Raw genomic sequence first — 20,308 nt, forward strand, 5'->3', positions numbered from 1 at the left:
CGGTAATAAATGAACTGCACTTGCAAGTTACACTGTATGGATGTCCCACAGCTCCCCAGCTTCAAGCTAGTCTGACAGATCGATTCTGTTCTGATGAAAATGGCAATCAGAGAAAGATTGTAACTGTTTGACAGTCTATTTTGAACAGATACTTTACTTTCAGTGAGCCACATCAAGTCCTCTTCTTTTGTTGGGTATGTATTGCTGCCATATGTTACACCCATACAGTTTTGCTCCCACAAACAGTAAGGGAAATACAAATTAGGTCAGGATGAGCCCCATATAACTGAGGAAGCCTATTATAATTCAAATGGAGGTTTGCACCATCACAGTAATTTAACAAAGATCCCTGTTTTAGTATCAATGCCTGTGGACACCAAGCTAGGTGCAGATGAGTTGGTGCAGTTATCACAGCGGAATAATGCAAAGCCCTGTCACGGTGGGCGCATTTGAAGCATGATAAGAGCAGAGCCAATGATCCATGTATCTTCTTACTGGTGGCAACAGATCTAGCCAGTCACTTTTTAAGCCGACATCAACACATTTGGACCTGGCTCTTGCTCATCACTGCTCTCTGGGTTCCGTGTGCTAAGCTGTATATTTTTTTTTTGCATTGGTCACATTACATTTTGCTCTGTGCTCATCTCTGACTTGCACATTGAGTTTTGTTCCCTCTTCCAGGATTTCTGCTCGGCGGCTTTAGAGTTGAGCCACCACAATCAAGTAGAGTTACATTTGTGCCAACAGTGGTGGTTTATGGCACTGACATGCCATATACAGATACAAAAGTGGTGACATAGGAAGTTCTTTTTTCTTTTTTTTTTTTTTTCAGTGTTACACTGTGGCCACCATGGATCTAGATTTTTTGCAATGCTGGGAGGAGCAGCTGGGCCTCCAGGAACAGCAACAAAAGCTGCAGCAGGAGTAGATGGGGGAACTGCTCAAACAGAATGCAGAATTATTCCATACTCACACTGTGTTGGTGGTAGCCCAGGCGACCACAGAGGAGCTTTCTTCCCCGACACTATTTGCCAGATTCAACAAGCTCATGGAAAGGTGGGAGAATTATCTGTGTGGGTTCCTGCTGCATTGTCAGTAAGGCACATCATCGATACAGTTGCTAAGACTTTGTTATTGCCCAGCAAAGTGTACAGAATCTGAAGCTCTCTACTCAGACTGAGAAACTTAGCTTTGAGGAACTTTGTCAGTTCCTCGCACAGTATTTTGGTCACCAAACCCATGTGCTGGTGGCAGGGCTACAGTTTAAATGACACAACAAGTGCACCTAGCAGTCATATGCGTAATGGATTGCCAACCTGCAAGGTCCCTCGTGCAAGTGTTGGTTCAAGTGCCTCCAATGAGCTTTCTCTTATGTTGACTCACTGATTAGGAACATGACTGTTTAGTTAGCACCCTCAGCTGAAGTTCCTAAGATTGGGAAATCACATGAACTTAAGCCCGCAGCAAAAGATGCACTGTCCAATAACTGGCTGGTAACAAGTTAGATGGGTACGATAAACAGCCACTGGAGCTCCATGGAGTGAGCCAGGCAGCCTTGCCTTCCACTGAGCTTCCATGTGTTGACACTACTGATAATTCGAGTGGAGTGATGCCATGGCACTGCTCATCTTTGCACACATTGTGCTCGGTGGGTGTAAGTCAGCTGAAATGTCGTAATCACCCACTCATGACATTTTTCGAATTTCTGGTGTTGTTCCATTTCCTCACATGTTTCTGCTTAGTGGACAAACTGGCAGTCCTGCCACAATTGTCATTTGGTGCCTATTTGCCAGGATTGCCTGCATATGGATGCTACTTGTGGAATATGCTACAAAATAGACCATTTGGCAACTGTTTGTGACCGTTGGCAAACTGTGAGATGGTCCTAGGAGGCACCGGTGTTTTCCTTGGATTCAGAAGCTGTCTTTGATGCCCCTCAAGAATTGCCCAAGAGTATTCTGCTAAATGCCCCACAGTATTCCACTAATGCTGGTAGTGGATGGGCAATTACTAGAGTTTCAGGCAGTTACAGGAAGACCTGTCACCCTCATTAAATTAGATACGTCCAAGTTCTTGGACTGCCCTGCACTGCAATGACCACTATGTCAAGATGTGTCTTACAGTAAATAATGTATTACTCTGAGGGGGCAAATTTCTGCCTCTGCATGATATAAGTATGTGGAACAGCAACTTACATTGTTAGTGTTAATTCACCATTCATGCAAAATATTTTTGGGTTAGATGCCTTTTCTGTTTTTGGCTTCTAGATAGGTGATAAAATACATTTACTGTCTAAATTGATCCCCTTTCACGATTTGGACTCTTTACTACGGTCATATGAGCAGCTGTTTGAGAATGCCTTGGGTTGGGCAGGAAATTTCCATCAGCAATACCTGAATTTTGTCATGCCCACCCAATTCCCTTTCCCATGTGCGACAAAGTCAAGCCCAAGTTGCAGTGTTGGCTGGACTTCAGCCTCATTTCACCTATTCTGTTGAGCCACTGGGCCATCCCTTTGGGGTTAATTCAGAAGCCAGATGGTGCTGTGCACATTTGTGGCGATTTTAAACAAACAGTCAACATGCAATGTCTTCGGGATTCGTGTCCAATTTCACAGCCAGAGGAGTTGTTGGCGAAGTGGTTGGTGAAGTTGTTGGAGGCCAGTATTTTTCATGCATCAACTTAGAGATGCATACCTGCAGTTGCCATTGGACACCGCTTCACTTTGGGCTTTGGCAGTTAGTGTTCAATACCCTCTTTAGGCTTCACCAGTTTACTGACTTGTTCTTTGGAATGATGTCTGTGCCAGGAAGTTGTTAATGATGTTTGGAGCAGTCGATTCAGGACATTCTCTGTTGTGTCAGGTACTTCGATGACATCTGGTTGACAGACTCCATGCAAGAGGAGCATTTATGAAATCTGAAGGTGGTTTGCCAATACCTTCAGGAGAATGCTCTTCACCGCAAACTGAAAAAGTGTAGTTTTTTCCCCAAAGCTGCTTTTTTGGGGAAATGTGTTTAGCAAAGATGGCCTCATCTCTACAGAAGAGCACATCAAAGCCATTGTCAACGTGTGGGCACCCAAGAAACTGATGGTGCTCCAGTCCCTTTTGAGCAAGATTTCTCATTATGTTAAGTGCATTCCCCAGGCCACACACATCTGCCACCCTCTTAACCAGCTTCGCCAAAAGGACACCACATTCGTGCAGTCTGCGGGTTGTCAATGCGCTTTTCATTCCCTCAAGCAGTGTTTGTGGGGGTTGGGTTGTTTTGAGGCAGGAGACCAGACAGTGAGGTCATCAGTCTCATCGGATTAGGGAAGGACTGGGAAGGAAGTCGGCCGTGCCCTTTCAAAGGAACCACCCCGGAATTTGCCTGGAGCAATTTAGGGAAATCACGGAAAACCTAAATCAGGATGGTCGGACGCGGGATTAAACCATAGTCCTCCTGAATGCAAGTCCAGTGTGCTAGCCACTGTGCCACCTCGCTTGGTGCAGTGTTTGTGCTTCACACCATTTTGCATCATTTACATTGGGTAAACCATTAACCCTAGTTGCTGATACATCCCAATAAGTCACTGGTGCTGATATGTCTCATCGGAACCCATATGGCACTGAGCAGCTTATGCATTGAAAAGACTTACTGCAGTGCAATGTAATGACTCACAGCCGAAAAAGGAGACAGTGGCCATCATTTCTGGAATTCGAAAATTTCACATTTTTTGTATGGAGCAAAGTTCCTACTCATTACTGGCCACATGCCCCTGATTTCTTTATTTGGCCCTTGCTCTAAGATACCTGATAAGACAGCCCACTGGCTGCAGAGTCGGGCCCTCTCCCTCAGTAATTATTGCAATGATATTTGTTACTGGTCCACTGCCCAGCGTGCTAATGCAGATGTACATTTGCAGTTGTGGGCAGAATCCATTATAGAATAGAGGTCCTCACTTTCACACTGGATGAAACCTTGCAGCAGACATTGCTGGAGTTTTTTCTTTGACAGTGCAGGAGGTTGTGTCTGCCTACCTGCTTTTTGTGGGAAATCATGCCAGTAGTCCAAATGGGATGGGCTGAACCCATTCCTCTGGGAGCTCCTTCTGCTGCAAGATGAATGCAATGATACACAGAGGGTCCTGAGGTTTGCCATGGAGGAGCAAAGATGTTGAGTGGTCGTCCTTCCAGTGTTGCATTCTCACCTACTTCAGTTGCTGCATGTATCACTCTAGAGTGTGTCTCATAAGAAGGCTTTGACATGGCATCACATCTACAGGCCCTCAACTAATAGTGAGATTGAACATTTCTGCAGGCTTGTGCAGCCTGTGCACAGAATCAGGCTTCACCACTATGTCAGTTTTTCCCTTGGCCACTTCCACGGAAAGCTTTGCGACAGGATGCAGGTCAACCTTGTGGGTCCTTTTTTGGGATGCATGTGGGACAGAAACTGCACATTACTATGCTAAAAATAACAGAACTTTATATATATTTCTTTCTTTCACATAGCTTAATGGACAGCACATTTTTATTAAACCTAAAATAATACAACAGGTCTGGTCGTTTCTGCTTTTATGGGCTTTTACCACATCAGTCCATCTCCTTGCCTCTGAGTTGGTATTTGAGGATATTTCTAGGGATTCAGTCTGCCTTCACCTATAGTAAATGGTTTTTGCGAGAAGGTCTGTACTGTGTTGAGAATTCATTTTACTTTGAGATCTTTAATGGTGTCATCAGATATTTTCCTGTCCCACAGTGTACAGCCAGCTGTTTTCATAAACTGCATCTAAATACTCATTAGTCTCCATTCATTGTTTCTACAATGTGTCCAAGCTTCACTGCTGTTTAAGTGGTGAAGGGCAACATCCTTGTCTGACCCCTTGGCTTCCATTCTAATAGCTGTTGCCGGTTCTGATTGCCATCACATTTTGGTTGTATAAGTTCTGAACTGCTTTTATGATGTGTGATACGGTGTAGCATTCTGTCAAGTTTTTTCCAGTTTTCTTCAATCAACTGCATCACAAGCTTTCTTAAAGTCAATAAATTCCAGATGCACTTCCAGATTGAACGCTTTCCTTTTTATGGTTCACATCTTGACTGTGCATGCCTTTCCAGAAACCATTCTGTTCTTTTCCCAGCAGTGGTTCATAAAATGTTTGTAATTTTGATTTTATGAAGCTGGCATAAATTTTATAACCAGCGTTGAGTTAGCTTATTCCTCTGTAGTTACTGCAGTCTCTGACATTATCTTTTTCATGGAATGGGATAAGTTCCTTATGTCATCTCCGTGGTGGAGTTTCTTCCCTTCAAATGCTGTTCATAAAGTTCACCAACTGTTCCTTAAATGTCCTGTCACTGAATTTAAAAACTTGCATATTAATACCATTCTCGTCAGGAGATCAGCATTTTTGACTGGATTTCAGTACTAATTCTAACTCTTTATAGTGGGTTTTATCTGGTGTATTAGTGACTGTTAGGCTAGCAACCAACTGGTAGGACTAAATGCTTTTCTTCCAAACCTCAAAGTAAGAATAAAATCTTTTAATGATCCAAGGAAGTACCTTAAATGGAAATGAATTACTTCTTCTTTTAGTATGTAGCACTAGGAAGACAAAAGTTTGACTATTATAAGCATATTCAAATGGATGAGGGTTGCAGTAGTTATACAGATGAAAGAGTCTTACACGGGATAGAATACCATGAACAGTTGCACCGAAACACTCTCTGAACTGGAGATAAGAATGAAATTCAAATATTCTACCTGCAGGGAAAAAACAGAAAGCATTGTTTAATTGGGATCTACTCCTTAGTTGAGCATTGCTCTGCATATTTTTTATGTTTTAGTTCAAGTATATATATGTCTTAAATGCAAGAATTACATTTGTAATAGAGATAAGCAACAATGAAAATCCTGTATAAATTAATGTTTTCCATCTACAGCATGTGTAACTATGTCATTAATATACTTTACTTCCTGCTATGTGTGCACTGGTGGTGGGGTAGAGAAGGATGGGGGATTAAAAATTCTTATAACAATGTTTCTTTCTTTTTGGTAACTATGTTAAATTTTAAATCTTGTTACATAGTGGTAATATTGAAAGAAACATGCTTTTGAGCCCTATTCAGTCTGCAAAGAGAAACTGCTGTACTTCTGAAATGGAGTCTAGTGTCTGACCACTGTACTAACTCACTTGACAAAACTACAAATAAGATAAGGCAAATGTTTTGGCAGTGCAACTACGTAAAATGATTTCACAGTTGCACATACACAGTACAAATGCTTTGCAAATTATTATTTGTTTTCAGAGATCACTGAATGAACAAACATACAGCAATACAAAAGAAAATGTGTATTAAAATAACAAATACATATAAAGTATATGCCTCAGAAGGAGGGGGAAAAAATGAAAAATCCCCACTAGCCTGTGTATTAAAGGAAAGCTGTTGTGCTCAGGTTAAATCCAGTCTTAATTCTCATAGTAAATGAAATATTTATCATCCATATGTGATCAACTGCAACAAAAGAGGATTGAGAGGAAGAGGGTGGGGGAGATTGCGTGTACACTAGTTCCTTGCATTAAATTGGAAAACTCTTCGAAACATCTCAAGAACTGAGGGCAAGTTACACTTTTGGAGGTGACCTGTACATAAATGGAGATCTGAAAGTCAGCAGCCGCCTCTGTGCTATCTGACAGTAGTAGTCAAAGAGCAGATATAGGATTTTTAATCTCACCTTCCAGTCATTTTCAATAATCAGCCATAACAATATTAATAAAACACTGGAAATAATTACAGTAACTCATAAACAAATGATTCACACTTTACTGAGGAAAATAGCGGGATCCAATCTCAATATTTCACTAAAATGTCCTTCAGAAGCTAATGACAACATACACCAAAGTTTTGTATTCGAACTAATGACAAGGCATAAACTTTAAAGACAAGGTGTGATATCATCATAAACAAAGATAATGATATAACCTGGAACTATGTACTAATTGTTCATAGCTCAACACTTAAGGGCAGCAAATATAATTTATGCTTAAACGTTGTAGGAAAGTTCCTTTAAATTGTAAATACTTTCGGATTAAAGGAGACCACTCCCTGAAAAGCGCGCTTGTAAAATATATGTACAAAATATCAATCAAAATATTCGTTTGAGAATTGTCTATTATGTAATAGTCTTGTTCCAAATTTATCTAATACATTTATTTATTTGCAAAGGAAAGTGCGTCAGATATGGTCCTCACATTATGCTACAGGTCATTCTATTGCCAAGCCCGTTATTTCGACTTCACATTTATTAGATTCGACAACGTGCAACCAAACTGTCATCTCCAATTCCTACCCTAGACTTTAGGCTATGATACATTTCTGAATGTCACCGCAGCCAATATTCACATATAGGTGCGGGGCACTACTTGTTTCATTCGAGCTCAATGCTGTTGCCGGTATGATACTACAAAATCTGCAATTCCTAACAGAATGGTTCAGTAACAATTTGCAAAAATTTTGGAACCCATTCAAGGGGCGAAATTATTTTCTAAAATGGCATATCCCCACATTGGTTTGTCTTAATTTTCAGCCACAAGTTGTGTAATAACAAACGAGTTTATAACTTACTTCTGAAACGGCCGCCTTTCGTAGAGAATATCGTCTGGATTGTGAACCGTTTTTCCAAGAGATATTAATACTTCTTCCGCTGGCGTATTATTGATCACTTTAGCTCCATGAATTTTCCATTTTCTTTTGAAGTGCCATCCTAAATGCTGTCGAAATAGAGAACTGGTTGCCCGCATCTTCACTCGTGTTCTCGTGTAAACAAATCTCAGGAAGCAACAAAAGCATCAAACTGTTGATGTTTTGGTATAATCTTTGAGACTAATTTTCCTTGTGTCATTTGTTTAATGTAAGATCACTGGTTTGTTTTGAATGGTTAAATGGACATCTGTGGCGTACGCGCTGAAGTGTATACTGTATATTTTCATGTCAACGAAAATAGTTTGTTCGCGAGTGGTATTCGTCTTCTGATTCGCTATGTCGGATTATGAAATGTGTAGAACTGGCAAGCTTGTGTTAAAAGGGGAGAAACGAAAGAAGTAAGTGTAAAGGAATAAATCATATAAACATGCAGTATGCAACGGGCTAATTACTCTTGACGGTATAACGTAATTCAGTTCAATGTTGCATCGTGTATCATATAATTAAGTTCCATTGTCAGCATTTTTAGATTTTCACATTAGAATGGTGCCCAGTACGTGTATAGTGAGGTGCCTGAATATCTTCTGCATCTTTGATGATTCTATATTCTGTAGTTACTGACGATACCGTCGTTAAATACTATATTGTCCAAGGTACGCAAAAAGTAAATATGAACATGCTAGCCTCTAGTTTAGAGAGATGTTACTTGATGGAGCAGTTAGGGCAAGGTGAAAAGTTAGAGACGTTACAATGCACTTTTTCGTGAGATAATACTTCGTTAGATCAGTACATTTTCCCAGTGAATGGATTCCACCCGAAGAGTGTTACCGGTATTGTTGATCCATCTACAAGCAGGTGCAATGTAACCTCTTAATTGGACTCAAAACATTTTCAAATTTCCTGGACTTGGTAATAGATGGAAGTTAGAGCCAAATCTGAGGAATAAGGTGGCTGTTCATACTTGAGATCCAGAAGCAGAATTGTGGGGATCTGTGTTGCCGTAGTGAAAGAGGATTTCTTTCTTTTGCATTCCATGCCTGTTCTACATTGTTTACCCAGTTAATTCAGAAGTTGTGTGTTGTATCCACATGTTGTTACAATGAAAACAGTAAAATCACTTTTGCTTTCCAGGAAACATTGGATTTTAACTTTTTTAATGTGTGGCCATAGGCCACCACTCACTGCATTTCCGAGACAAATGGGCATATGTCTCACCTCCAGTAAAAACCAACTTGTATTTCCTTTGAAATATACAAGTCATTTGTCTTCGCACTTTCTTTTGGTCACCAATAAACAAGCATTGCACCTATCTCACAAAAATTTCTCATACTTAATTGTTCATGTGAAACATCCTTCTTTTGCTATGATATCTGCTATTTATGTTGGTAGTAAACATTATAAAATGAATAATTTTGCAGCGGTACAGTTTCTGGTCTGTCAGTTAGGAGGAAAATGCGCTGAGTGCAACTGATTTAAAATGTTGTGTGGACAGAGCTACTCCGCAAGTCATGTTGACACTAGTTATTGTGTAGCATGCATCAAGATAACATATCAAGATAAAGTAATCAAAATTTTATTAATGCCAATGTCATACCAGGAGCAAAGCTTTTCGTCGTGCCCATGAATGTGCACTTTAGTTTGCAGACGTCATTCACTGTGTTAACAGTATCCAGTCACTGATTGATCATGTGGGTAGCAAAACTGAAGATTATTTTGTGAAGCCTAAAATTATAGATTCTCTCTCCCAGAACTGACTTAATTAAGAAGACTGCACGATTCTTCCTAATAAACATTATACAAAATGAAAACTGGGGAATTGTAAGGGTAAAGCATTGCTGAGTTAACAATCAACTAATTATGTGTTTATAGAGAAAAATTCATGGGTTGTCATGTGATGCCTGTTACATACTATATTCTATACGTCACGAAGAAAAAAAATTGAAACTACTCTCTTAACTAACAGTTTATTCCATGTCTTTGGACCACTCATCACAATGATTAGTTATAGCTTCAGGTTATTCCAGTTTTTTCAGTTACTGAACATTTATTCATGTATGACTGTTTTGAAAATTGGGTCATTTCTGTGTAAGAATTTGTATAGATTCCGAAAGCAGCCTTCATGTGAACTGCAGTTCTGTTCATTTGCTTTATTGCACCCACCAGTTGGAAAGTAAAGATCACACCTATCTAAAACTACTGTCCAGTAGCTTTGATATCCATCTGTTACAGAATCTTAAAAATGTATTCTGAGCTTAAATGTAATGAGGTATTTCAACCTAAATGACCTCATCATGCTAACCAACTTGGATTCCGAAAACATGAGACCCTGAAAGCCATGTATCAAAGCAGTCGACTAGATGCAGTATTTCTTGAGTTCAAAAAAGCATTTGACTTGACTCCATCAACGCTTATTTATGAAAGTTAGATCATATGGGATATAAAGTGAAATTTGTGACTAGGTTTAGGATTTTTTGGTAAGGGGGATGTAGCATGTTATTTTGGATGGATTGTCATCAATAATTGTAGAAATGATTTCAGGGGTGCCCCAGGGAAGTGTGTTGGAACCCTTACTAGACCTGGCAAACAGTATTAACAGTAACCTCAGACTCTTTATAGATAATACATTTATCTGTAACTAAGCACTCTTTCATAGTCAGATCTTAATAAGATTTCAAAGTTGTGTTCAGAAACATAAAATTGTGTGCGTAAAAGCCCTTCTCACTGAAGACAATCCAGGAAATGTTTCAAAAACCAGCTTTCATAACCAAAAGGATTGAATGACAGTCGACACTGTAGTTTGGTTACCTTCTTCCCAACAATCAGTCTACCCATCCCTCAGTAGCATGATGTACAGCATTGTATAAGAACTGAAGGAAACATGAAACAAATTTATTCCACGTTATATTATCCTATGACTGCAATATCAATGAATTGCAGTTGAAATAATCAGCTTATACAAATATGTTGGTGTAACAGTTTGTGGGGTATGAAGAAAAAGTCGTAGTAAAACAGGTGTCAGACTGCAGTACATTGGTAGAATACTGGGAAAATGCAGTCAGTTTACAAAGGATTTATGCAAAATATCATGTGGCACATACTAGAATATTGCTCAAGTGTATGAGACCCATACCAGATAAGACTATCATAAGATACTGAATGTCTTCAGAGAAGGACAGCATGAATAATCATATATTTGTGTAACCCACGGGAGAGTACTATGGAGATGCTGAAAAACATCAACTGGCAGACACTTGAAGATGACATCAACTCTCTCATGAAAGTGTACTAGAAATGTTTCAAGACCCAGCTTTCATACCCATAGGATTGAATGACAGTGAACATTGTAGTTTGGTTGCCTTTATCTGAACAATCCATCAGTGGCGTGATGCACAGTATTGATTAAGAACTGGAGGTAATATGAAATAAATTTATTCCACACCACAGAATAATTCCCATTGTCACGTCAGACCAAAATCTGTGATCAGTTTTGGCAGGCTGCTTTGCTTGTTGCAGGTAACCAAAGGAATTTATGACATTGTACCCCCCTCCCCCTCCCCCCAAATCCTTTCCAAGGTGCATCATGCCTAGCAGAATCAGTGCCATTACAAAATGTTTTGGATTGCTTATTTGAAAATCTTCTAATAATATGTAAGTGAGCACAATCCACAGAGACAGTACCCACACAACTTGTAAGTTCATACTCCACTTGAATTTACTTTGTAGTATTTGAGTTTTGTTACCTCTCAATTAAATTAGACAATCAGCATATTATTCAAAAGCATGATAGCAAAGCAGCAACATTACTCAAAGTGGCTGATGACATCACACATGCCCTGGACAGACATGAAGTGAAAATTTTAACACTAATGAATTTCATGAAGGCTGTTTATTTTGAAGTCGTCATAGAAATGTGCTCTCTGGAGTCCCCCAGAATTCAGTCCTTGGTCCATTGCTTTTCTCATTGTATATCATTGAAATCTGCTTCTTTCTTGTGACCATCAGTTGTATGATCTGACAACACGTAGTTGTATCTAAGCACCAACCGCAAGAACACTGCTGCTGCTGTATCAGGTACAAATGGTGGCTTTTGTCAGTATGGTGATGGGCTTGTAACCTGGGTCATATACTAAACCCTGAAAAGTGATGGGTAATCTTCAAATCATGCCCAAAATTGGTCAGCAGACATTTTTGTGAACAGTTGTTGCAATGCTTCTTAATGGCATACCAAAGAACCAAAAATATATTGGCATAATCTTGGATGAGCATGTAAATTGTGAAGAATTAACTGTTGACATGAAGGAAACCTCTCTCTTGCATACACACAATCCAAGGATTTAGAAAAAAATATTATCTCAAATTAAGTAGAAATGAAACCAGACTCTATCCCTGCCTTATCTTTATTACTGTAACCTAGTTCAGCACAGCACAAATAGTGAAAACTCCAAGTTGCTGGACATATCCAATATGGTACCAGCAACTAGCTAGTTATAATTGCCTGTGTCAGATACGGGTGTAACATTTGGCTGTTTGTTCGTGTCAGTCCTTCCTATGTTCAGTAATGGATGTGAATGGATGGCTGATGTGATTTTCATACATTCTACTTGCTTCATTGGTATCTTGGTCACCGGTGTCCTCAGTATCTATCCTTGCACATCAGATACGTATTGTTCCGTAACTGCAGTATATGTCCAGCAACTTGGCGGTACCTTTGCGAAACATTAAATCATTCCCCGTCCCCTCCTCCATTTCAGCGGTACAATTGTGGAGGAAACTACTGTGTAATTTTCATTTTATCCAAAACCATTCTGCATTCAAGAGGAGATGAAAGCTTAATATGTTTATTGTCAGCATAGCTTTCATGTCAGCATGCCCTGATTGTTCTCTTTTTCGTGAACAGGGAACGTGTCCCATTGTAAACTATCCATACATTTCTCATCCCTTTCTATTTCTGTCTTCTTCCTTCCATATCATCTGTTTATCTTATCCTATTTCTCACTCTTCCTTTGACCAGTCACCTTCTTCTCCACATTGATATCTTCTATACAGATGACACACATTTCTTTTAGATGTCATTACTCACATTCAACAAGAATGTAATGAAGAAATTGCTTAACACAATGTTAATATGACATGATATTTCTTAAATTTCATGTATTCATTATGATACACAGTGATGAGCCAAAAGATCATGACCAACTAATTTCTAGTGAATTTTCTGGGTTGTATGGTCATGGCCCAGGAAATCTTCTTCTTCTTCTTCTTCTTCTTCTTCTTCTTGATGTTTTGTCCGGAGCTGCATTGGAAAACTTCAGAGGTGCTCCTGGTACCACTGAGTCTTGCTGAATGATGAGTCGGATGTTGGAGAACAACATAAATACCATGAAAGGGGGCACATCAGAAGTTTTCACATGGTCAGCAAAGATAAAACTCAACTAAGAGCATCACTGAAGATGTCCAATGCAGCTCAGGGCGAAATGTCAAGAACTATAAAGTTCCATGGACCACAACAATACTACCTGGAAGATTCACCAGCAACTAAGGCAACTGGTTGTAAAAGCGTTCATTGTGTGATCATGGGTGCTACCCACTTTGAGACTGAGTGCTTCCTGGTGACACTGTGAGCATGTAATGTGGCAAGGCAAGTATATAAGCGAACGAGAGGGGAATGGATACTCATGCTAGTGACAATGTACCCTGGAAATGGGGAAGTCCACTAACAGATGTTACTTTGATAAAGGCAGATTTTTATAGCCTGGTGCCTGTGAATATCTCAGATGTGGCAAAGCTGGTTGACTGTTCACATGCTGCTGTCATGAGCATCCATGGAAAGTGGTTGAAGGATGGTGAAACCACAAGTAGGTGGCAAGGTGTTGGACTTCACACCTCATAACAGGAAGTGGTGGTTGGGGGCTTACCAACAATGTAAAGTAGGACAGGTAGCAATCTGTGGCAGATTTGACAAGAATAGTACAGTGCTGGTGCAGGCAAAAGTGTTGTGGAACAGACCATTCTGTGGTCATTGTTGAATATAAAGTCCCACAGCATGTTGATCCAATACTATCAACACTAGATCATTGAGACTGGAATGTGTATAAGTGGAAACATGTCTCCTGGTCTGGTGAATCACATTTCTTGTTACATCAGGTCAGTGCTATGGGGGTGCATTTATCTTATCTTTCATGAAATCTGTGAGAGCTGTGGATTATGTGAACATTATTATTCTGGACCACCTGCATCCCTTCATGCTTGATGTCTTCTGTGACTACGATGGCATCTTAAAGCTGAATAACTGTCTGTGTCACAATTCTGAACCATTAGTCACATCTCAGCCAGTAGGGAAAACATGTTTCTTAAGATTTAGCAAGTTATGTAGGCCTAACACTTGAGGCAGACATGTTTGTTGCTTTGTAACTGAGTCACAGCTCAGGGATTGAGAGTTTCAAACTTTGCACACTTTTTATCCATTCAGATTGAAACTATTAAGATCAAACTGACGTTAATGTTATAGTGTGGAGTAACCTTGAGTTTTTTCTGTTAAACAAACAGATTGACATAATTTAGTTATTTACTGGAAGGCTTACTGTTTGTTTGAAATTTATAATGGTATTCAATTTTCTTAAAGGTCACACAAGAAGAAAAAGACACATGAGCCCACTCCAGAAGTGAATGAAGAAACAAAGAAACTAAATGATGAAGACACGGTTAAGCACGGTATGTAAATGAATTTTAATAGTTGTTCAACAAGAGTATATATTAATATTTTTGTGTGTTTCAGGTCTATCAATTGGAGGAAATTTATATTAAAAGTGTCAAAATTTTCCCAAATATGATTATGCACAGTGGACATCAGTCATTACTGTAATTCCAAGTCCAATTCAGTGTCATAACTGGAATTATAGTGCCAGACATTTTTCAGAATTTTAATGTGCAATACATAAAAGGCCATTACTAAAGAGATCATTAATGACTGAGGATGAAACATAGTGACAAAATACTGGACTAAAAATTGAGAGGATAATGGTTCATATATTCCGCCGTCATACTTGTTTCTTTCTTACCAAGCAAGGTGGCACAGTGGTTAGCACAGTGGACTCACATCCAGGAGGGTGACAGGTCAAATCTGCATCTGATCACCCAGATTTAGATTTCTGTGACTTCCAGGCAAATGTTAGGATGGCTCCTTTCAAAGGGCGGGGCTGATTTCTTTCCTTGTCCTTGAAACAATCCAAGCTTGTGTTCTGTCTCTAATGACCTCAGTGTCATTGGAGCATTCAACACCAATCCTCGTCATTTTTCATTGCTCTAGTGTGTTTTAGTTAAATCTCTCGAGTGAATTGTAGGATGTTTGCATGGCAAATTCACTGAGCTCAAAAGAGATTAATGGTTGAATATTTTACAATGCACTCAGGATACAAATGTGTCTTATACATTTGAAACACAAAAGTTTTCCTTTGTATAGTGTAGGATCCAACACTATGTTCCAAAGTTATGCACAGACATTTTAATATGAGGGCTGCCTTGTAAGTTTTCACAAAAACATTGAAAAAGCAACATTTTTTGCATAAATCATTTTATTGCTCCCAAAAATATTTGTCTTTAAAGTTTATGCATTTGTACATGTATTCAGAGCAGTTCTGGAAACATTTTTTCCACTCTGATGCTTTTGGAAGAATTAAACTGTTTCGTGAGGTGATGAAATGAAATTCTGTGTCATGCATATTTTGTTTGACACAAGGGAATAAAGAGAAGTCATAAGATAATAAATTAGTTGAATATAGGCAATGAGACATTAAATTAATGTTGTTCCTCATGAAGTAATCTGTTGTTTGTTTGACTTTCTGTGTGGCAGCTGCTACTGTTACGAAGAAGAATGAAGTAGCATATGTATGACTTGTGACAAACAGATTATTGGATACAATTGAGTATTAATTTCTCTTTGATCTTTTAAAGCAGCGGTTCCAATGTGCCCACTGTAACCGCAAAAACAAGCAGTAATTTCTATGACAATGTTTCAGGAGCAACCAACATTTTTGTTTCATTTTGTCTTGAAACACCTGAACAGTTGATTTCTGCTTAGTTTCTGAGTCACATAAATATATCCAAGTTGTTTCTCCTAGGCCAGCGGCCTTGTCCCAGTGGTAATACCGGTTCCCATCAGATCACCAAAGTTGCTGCTGGGCTTCGCTAGCATATGGATGGGTGACCATTCAGTCTGCTGAGCACTGTTGACAAGCAAGGTGCACTCAACCCTTGTGAGACCAATTAAGGAGATACTTAACTGAGAAGTAGCAGCTCTGTTCACAAAAACTGACAATGGCCGGGAGAGTGGTGTGCTGACCACATGCCCTTCCATGTCCCCATCCAGTGTCACCTGTGGGCCGAGGATGACACAGCAGTCAATACCATCAGGCCTTCGAGGCATGTTTGGATGAAGTTTAGTTTAAGTTGTTTCTGCTATTACTATGTCATGTTTTCTAAGCATTTTGAGCTTCACTCAAATTGAGTGGAATCCATTGAGAAAATGCCTTTTTCCCAGTTAAATGTTTGTGCAGAATCAAATGTACTGCAATCTTTGATAAATTGAATGGAACAGCTCATGGCAAAGATTTGGATAATGTGAGCACTGTGGCTTTCGATATTATACTACTGCAGTGCATGTTCACCAGAAATGATGTGACATTCAGTTCAATTCGATTTTGACACCATTTCCGGTGATTCTGCGCTGCAGTAGTCCAGTACAAAAGCCACAATGATTGCATTATCTAGATCATTGCCACGAGCTTTTCCATGCCGTTTATCGAAGACTGCAGCACATTTCATTCTGCATAAAGGTTTAACCATGAAAAAATCTTTTCTCAATGGATTACACGCAATTTGAGTGAAGCTCAAAATATTCGGGAACTTCAGTGAGGAAATGAAAAATCTGTACACAACATTTTAACAGGAGAAAGAACTTGGATATATTTATAGGAATCAGAAACTAAGCAGCAGTCAACTGTTTGGGTGTTCCAAGACAAAAGGAAATTTTAAAAAAAATAGTTCTTGAAGCACAGTCAAGGTAACAATTGCTTGTTTTTTTATTACGCTGGACATGTTTCAACCACTGCTTTGAAAGACCAAAGAGAAGTTAATACTGAAGAAGAAATCAGGCTTATCAGAAAAAAAACCATCCATTATCTGGAAAAAAATATCCATTATTTGGGCATATCCAACAGCACCTAGCTCATGATCCAAAAGTAGTTTCACCAAGCCCACTTCACCGTTGCAAGCAACAGTAGCTACAGCAAAGAAACAGCTGTGGATTTCACGACTTGAGAACAACTTGACCTGGCTATCCCCGTTGGAAACCCTTCTGCCTGGGCACTAACAGAAGTGGATCGTGTGGAGGTCAGTTGACTGCCTTCGGTCTGGAGTTGGAAGATCCAGCAGTAACCTCCACAAATGGCACTTTTCTGTAAATATCCCCAACTGTGACTGTGGAGCATTTACTGGTCTGTCAACTATGCTCTCCATATTGCACAGAAGATCTTCTGCTTGTGACTCCAAGCACAATTAATGTTACAAGAGTTTAGGCAACGATAGTGTATCTTAATTATTCTTTCTCTCTTTAGTTTTTAATGGTAATTACCATTTATTATATCTCCTTCTGACCTGAATGAGTAAATGATTATGTAATGTCTCCACATGTTGCCCCCATCAAGTGTGCATCCTCTTCCATTTTACTGTGTTTTAATCAGTTTGTTGAAACTCCACATTTGCAATTTGATGATGAGTAAGGTAAGAGTGTATGACAACACAGTAACTTCCGTTTTGGAAAATATGACTCTCAAGCAAATGCTTAGCTTTTTGCCAAATAATGCCTCACTTACTCCCTTTTAAATCTGTCGGCCACAGTTGTCTTTTACACAGTATTATTTTTTCAGCAGCTTGCGCTTCGCTGTTCATTAGATTTTTTATCCTTCAAACATAGTTTGTGCATAAATGCAGAGTTTTAATAAGAAATTACTGATGGGTGGTAGAATGGACACATTTCCATACTTTAAAGCCATTTTTATTCAGTTTTATTTGTTTGAGCTTTGGTACATCTCTTGTGAGAACCGTAAAACTCAGCATGAAACAACTACTCCTTACTTCATTTATGATACAGGAGACTAAAGTATACTGAACAGAAAGGTGCCTACTAATTACATGTGGATTTTCTCCAATGATGTTGGTTCAAAATGATAAAACTCTGTCAGGAGGTAGTTTATGAAGGCCTCGGAAATTTTTTTTTTTTTTTTTTTTTTTTTTTTTTTTTTTTTTTTTGTGTGTGTGTGGGGGTGAGGGGGGGGGGGGGGAGTGGGTTGCAGAGCTTGTCCAAACACTGCTGGTAAAGACAAGAATTATTGCATCAGTTGAATTGTGAAATTTTTGAACATTTGCTCAGGCTTGACTCAAAGTGATTTCCACAAACTTGTGTACAAAAGTGACTTGATTCACTAAGTTTAATTTTGCTAAAGTAAACACCATGTACATCTCTGTAGCCATGTGGTAAGATCTCTGTTTTGGTGGGGACTTGGGTTCAATTCCTAGTACTGCAGGGATTTTTCCTTTGTGGGAGGACTGGATTGGGGTGCCCTCAGCTTCATGACACCAACTGAGGAACTTCTGGTGTGAGGCCTTTACAAATGTCTGCTTGTGTCTATATATATATGTGTGTGTGTGTGTGTGTGTGTGTGTGTGTGTGTGTGTGTGTGTGTGTCTATCAACATGCCAACGCTTTCGTTTGGTAAGTTACATCATCTTTGTTTTTAGATATATTTTTCCCATATGGAATGTTTCCCTCTATTATATTCATATCTCTGTATTTAAATACACATGGCTATACCAGTTTCTTTGGCTCTTCAGTGTATATTGTAATGTGTGTTCTATTGTTTGAATATGGCTTGAACACCAGTAAAATATTTTTGGCAATGTTCCCTCGTGAGTGTTCATATTTTAAAATTTGTGCTGCTTCTTGACTGAGATTTAAAACAGCTGTCGTGTTGATCTTCCATTTTAATTTCAGGTGGTTGGTGGAAAGCTGGATCAATTTATGATGTACATGGACCAGTTGCTCTTGAATTTGGAAATCAGACTTATGCAAAGGCATTAGATGATGGCCTCTTTATGCTAGGAGCACCACATCCTGAAGGTAATGTAGTTTCCTAGATCTATATCTGTACTCTGCAAGCCACTGTATGGTATACAGTGGAAATACGTAGTGTCCTACTATATTTTTTTTTCTTATTCCATTTGCAAATGATACATGGGAAGAATGACTGTTGATATGCTTCTACATGAGCCCAAATTCCTCTAAATTTAGCTTTGTGGTCATTACATGAAATGTGTATTTGAGGGAGTAGCATATTTATTGCCTCGTTGTGGTATGTGGCCTCTCAGAATTGTGCTACTAAGTTGTCTGTCATGTACAGTGGCTTTCTTCTAATGTTTCCATGTGTAGTTTCTTGAGCTTCTCTGACACTCTTATGCAGTATAAACAACCCCATGGTCCACGATAAATCATGCATCTATTCTTTGAATCTGTTCTATCTTTTCCATTTATTCAACTTTGTAAGGGTTGCAGATTGACAAACAATACTCAAGAGTTGGTCAGATGAGAATTTTACTGGTGACCTCATTTGTTTGTGAGTTATGTTTGCTTAGGGTTATGCCAATAAATTTAAGCCATCCCCACAACTGGATTCATGTGATTACCTCAAACAGTTATTCCTAGATAAAAGTTGTTAGCAAACACTGATGGTGTAGTCAATTTATATTGAATCTATTTATTTCTGTTTATTCAGCCACAAGTCTTTGCTCCAAATTCTAATCATCTGCAAATCTGTCAGTATTTTGTAGCAAGACTCTTAAGTTATCACGTCGCTGCACACAATGGTATCATCTAGGAGCAGCTTGATACGGCCACAGACATTATTCACCATGTCGTTTGTGTGTATTGTGAACAGCAGGAGCTCTGTCACACTACTTTAAGATTTGATGGATACTAGTTTTGTTTCTGACAATGCGTCCCCATCGAGAATGCCTTGTCTTCCCTCCAGTCTCACATATTGTTTGAGATGTATTCTGTTTTCTAGGCTACAGTGTGGAATGGTATGAAAATCTTTCTGGAATTTAAAAAAAAAAAAAAAAAAAAAAAAAATTGCATCAACCTGAGCTGTGCTCTCTACTGTCTTCTACATATCATAAACAAACAGAGCAAGCATCTTTCACATGATTGATGCTTGCAGAAACCGTGTTGACTCTTATATATAAATAGTTGAATTATCAGAAATTTAATTGTACGTAAGTACAACATGTGTGCAAGAAATTGATGTCAGTCAAATAGATTTATAATTTTGTTTACTGGTTGTGTGATCCTTCTCGGCAATTGATGCTACCTACACCTACTTCCAATTACATGGCACCCTGTGTTGTTCCTGCAATTTCGATAAAATGATTTTGTGAAGTGTGGTTTATTTGCCTCATAACATACATAATCTAAATCATTTCATTCAGGTACAGGATACATATCAAAATTGTGGTAAAATTTCACCATAAACAAAGAATACCTGATGTTAACAAACAGCATCATAAAAA

At 38.9% G+C, this 20,308-nt stretch overlaps 2 protein-coding genes across 2 annotated transcripts in view; one reads left to right on the top strand and one right to left on the bottom strand.

Moving 5' to 3' along the window:
• The window catches only part of LOC126470609 (39S ribosomal protein L37, mitochondrial), a 79,249-nt gene extending 71,368 nt beyond the window's left edge, over positions 1-7,881 (bottom strand). Inside the window, exon 1 of the mRNA XM_050098562.1 lies at positions 7,613-7,881. Within this exon, the coding sequence (XP_049954519.1) occupies positions 7,613-7,788 (176 nt within the window). The 5' untranslated portion in view covers positions 7,789-7,881. The remainder of the gene's footprint in view (positions 1-7,612) is intronic.
• A 15-nt stretch (positions 7,882-7,896) lies between these two features.
• The window catches only part of LOC126470610 (protein FRG1 homolog), a 39,634-nt gene continuing 27,222 nt past the window's right edge, over positions 7,897-20,308 (top strand). Inside the window, exons 1-3 of the mRNA XM_050098564.1 lie at positions 7,897-8,088; positions 14,313-14,401; positions 18,738-18,863. Of these exons, the coding sequence (XP_049954521.1) occupies positions 8,027-8,088; positions 14,313-14,401; positions 18,738-18,863 (277 nt within the window). The 5' untranslated portion in view covers positions 7,897-8,026. The remainder of the gene's footprint in view (positions 8,089-14,312; positions 14,402-18,737; positions 18,864-20,308) is intronic.

The sequence above is a fragment of the Schistocerca serialis genome, chromosome 3, assembly GCF_023864345.2.
Source record: "Schistocerca serialis cubense isolate TAMUIC-IGC-003099 chromosome 3, iqSchSeri2.2, whole genome shotgun sequence".
Lineage (NCBI taxonomy): Eukaryota > Metazoa > Arthropoda > Insecta > Orthoptera > Acrididae > Schistocerca > Schistocerca serialis.